Here is a 3,285-nt window from a genome sequence, read left to right on the forward strand (position 1 = left end):
CAAAAAGTAGTAGATTAATTACATTTTCGAGAAAATAGTTTTACAATTTTGAAATTGTATATCGGGATCGGCAAAGTATTTATTAGACTAGATTTGAGTTTAGAAACAGGCCGAAAATATCCTCCCGTACCCTACTTCCATGAAAGTTCACAATTTGGCGATGAAGACTGAGATCGCATTACTTGATGTTTCTCATCACATCGAAAATGTTTAATGAAACTATTATTCCTACCATTTAAAAGTGTATCAACAATTAACGATGCTGCAATTTAATTGGTATGCCCTTATCCGGACGTAGTACCAAATCGGTTTTGACTTCCAATTTTTCCATCGATTCTCCCGGCAGCACACGATAGTTGGCCAACAATTTTATAAGCGTCACCTTCAGTTCCATCATGGCGTACCTTTGCCCGATGCAATTCCGCGATCCGGCACTGAACGGAATGTAGTCGTACGGACCACGGGTGCTTTCGTTCGTCTTGGAGAACCGTTCCGGGATGAACTTCTCCGGCTCGGGCCAGATTTTGGGATTCCGATGGATGTTGTAAATCTTGATCGAAATTGTCGTACCAGCCGGAATGATGACGCCATCTATAAATGTTTAAATCTGATTTCAAATGGTTCAACAATTAGGAAACACTTCTAACTTACTCATTTCCATGTCCTCAACAAGGGTTCGTCCAATGATCGGCACCGGAGGCATCAAACGTAGTGATTCTTTTACGACCATATCCAAGTACTCCAGCTGTTGAATTTGCATGTTCGTCAGCTGTCCGGCAGTGTTTTCTTTGCCCAAAACACGAATAATTTCTTCGTATAACCGCTGCTGAATGTCTTGGTATTTAGCCAAGTGCCAAATCGTGAACGAAATACCAGACGTGGTTGTGTCATGTCCTTCGAACATAAAGGTATCCACTTCCTCTCGAATATCCTCCCGGCTTAGTGGTTTTCCATCAACGGTAACGTTTAGCAGTAAGTCAAGGAAGGTTATTTTCTTCTTCGAATACATATCCTCTTCATGAAGATCGAACGTCACCTTGGTGTTGGCTTTCTCCTGTTCTAGCATCATTCTTCGAGAATCAATTACCGAATTTGTGAAATTATGCAGTTTTGAAATAACTTGTTTCTGATCTTTGGCATACGGGTACAGGAAGAAAAGTGATGGAAAGGAACGGAGAAGGCTAAATACTCGCCGCAATATAAAGGTACTCATTTGTTTGACCGCCAATGCGTATTCGTTATTAGGGTCATCCTGGGCGTGAACTTGGACTCCCATTGAAGTTGCTGAAAATTTAAAAACAAACTTATCAAACAATTGCATCATGCTACCACCATAAATACTTACCACAAATACTGTCCAATGCATACAGTGTGACGTAATCATAAATATCGAACTCGTCTTTTCCCGCGTGTGGCTTCAGTTTCGATACCAGAACGTCAGCTTCGGCGTTGAACACTTCCAGAAAGTTTTCCAAGATTTTAAAATGAAACGTTGGGGTAATAATCTTTCTTCGCTGGAACCATTTCTCTCCAGTTGAAATCAACAGTCCAGTGCCAAGCCATGGAAGCATAAAATCATAGGCAAACGATTTCCGAATTGATTTTGCCAGTAAAACTTTTTCAACGTTTTTCGAGCTAGACAAATCCACGACCAACTCGTTGAAAGCCGCAAGAACAACAACGTCTTCACCATGAACCTTATGCATATCCGTTACGATTTCGAATATCTCTACGGGAGAAAAACATATCGAATGAAATATTAGCACTTTTTGATTCAACATCAGCATCGATTCTTACCAGGTATGCTCTTGCCAATAAACATGGGCATAGTTCCCCAGAAGTAATGCGATTTGGGTCCATCGAAGTGCGATCGTATTTTCAACAACCGCTGGCGAGTTCGATGATAGTTAAACAGCACATACCCAATGGTCGCAAAAATAAGCGACAATATTAAAAACATTTTACTCGCAGTTTTCAGTAACAACCAAGTATCTCACTAGATGGGTTAGCAGTAAACAACTGGTTTCACCGGTAAAGAGCGAACAACAGTACACGCAATTCGCGAGGTCGGTAATTATTAACTGTGCTGATAGAGTCGGTTTCGCGAGCGACAATCAGGGAGATAAACAGTGGCTCGATCATCCAGCAGGCTTTACGCCGCAATGGATGTTTGGTTGAAAATTTCTGAGCGAGATTACAATACCGTTTACGCTAATCTGGGACCCAAAAAAAAGTGCCGGAACAAGTGATTCAGCACATTTAGTGGGGTAAAGATTAGTCACCTTCTTATGGCACATTTGAAGTTAACCGCTGAATAATACTGACACAAAATATAAGTCGAAATAAACATGCTACATTTCGTCAGAATGTTAAGTGTTTGCAAATCTAGATATCTCTATTAGGTCATCAAACTATCTATTATCTAAGGGACATCATTTACGCCGTTATCGGAGAACAACGCATACGACTTGATTGCGATTCGATGTGATTTGATTATCAATGGTATGCTGCCGAAATAATTACTTCACTGTTAGTTACATTTCAAAACAATCAATGATAATAATTGTTGAACATGCCGATTTTTATTGAAATTAACCAATGTTATCTTATTATCCATGACTTAACAGTGAGAAAAAATGAATGTTGCAAAAATTATCCGATTTACAGAATAAATCTCTTAAAACAAATTTGATGATTCCATCTTCGAACTTTGAACAATATACCTACATTATCAATTGATGCTAAAGTCCAACTTTAGTTCAACAACAGCGCAGTTTGTCCGATACAATAAAACGATCCGATTGTACCCATGATACCGACGTGGAATAAATACTAATTCATTGTCTGTTTTCGCCGTTTATTACACTTGAATATTTCCATACAATACTGGTCTTAAACTGCACAAAAAGATACTCAATGGTCGTCTAATTTAAAATAATAATATTGATTAAAATAATTAATACTGATATTCGAAGGTATCGTACAGACAGTTCTAGTAGGGAACGCATGTACGGAATGGCCTAGTGGGGTAGAATGACAAATACCATTAATTGTTCAAAGCTTGCTTCATTTAGAATTGGAACAAATATATTGCTCATATTGTGGCGCTCTTGGTGGACGGATTTGGAAGTTCTTGGCGCTCACGTGTCGGAAATTTTGTTAGCTTCCCCTATGTATTTCTGACATTCCGCAAAACGACTGTATTTTGTAAACAAACAACCTGGAAGCCGAAAAAAGGGAACAAATTGTGCACAGTTGTTTGGAAAATCCATTGTGGTGTGCCCC

The 3,285-nt window shown here is 39.1% G+C and overlaps 1 protein-coding gene across 1 annotated transcript; it reads right to left on the bottom strand.

Annotated features, from left to right (window-relative positions):
- Positions 1 to 253: 253 nt before the first annotated feature.
- LOC128746137 (cytochrome P450 4d1-like) lies at positions 254 to 2,005 on the bottom strand. Its single transcript, XM_053843185.1, has 4 exons — positions 1,798 to 2,005; positions 1,346 to 1,729; positions 652 to 1,284; positions 254 to 591 (listed from the first exon to the last, which is right to left on the bottom strand). Exons 1-4 carry the CDS (start codon positions 1,958 to 1,960, stop codon positions 254 to 256), a joined length of 1,518 nt encoding a protein of 505 aa, XP_053699160.1. The 5' UTR covers positions 1,961 to 2,005.
- Between the last annotated feature and the right edge of the window lie 1,280 nt (positions 2,006 to 3,285).

Source organism: Sabethes cyaneus, chromosome 1, assembly GCF_943734655.1.
Source record: "Sabethes cyaneus chromosome 1, idSabCyanKW18_F2, whole genome shotgun sequence".
NCBI classification, from domain to species: domain Eukaryota; kingdom Metazoa; phylum Arthropoda; class Insecta; order Diptera; family Culicidae; genus Sabethes; species Sabethes cyaneus.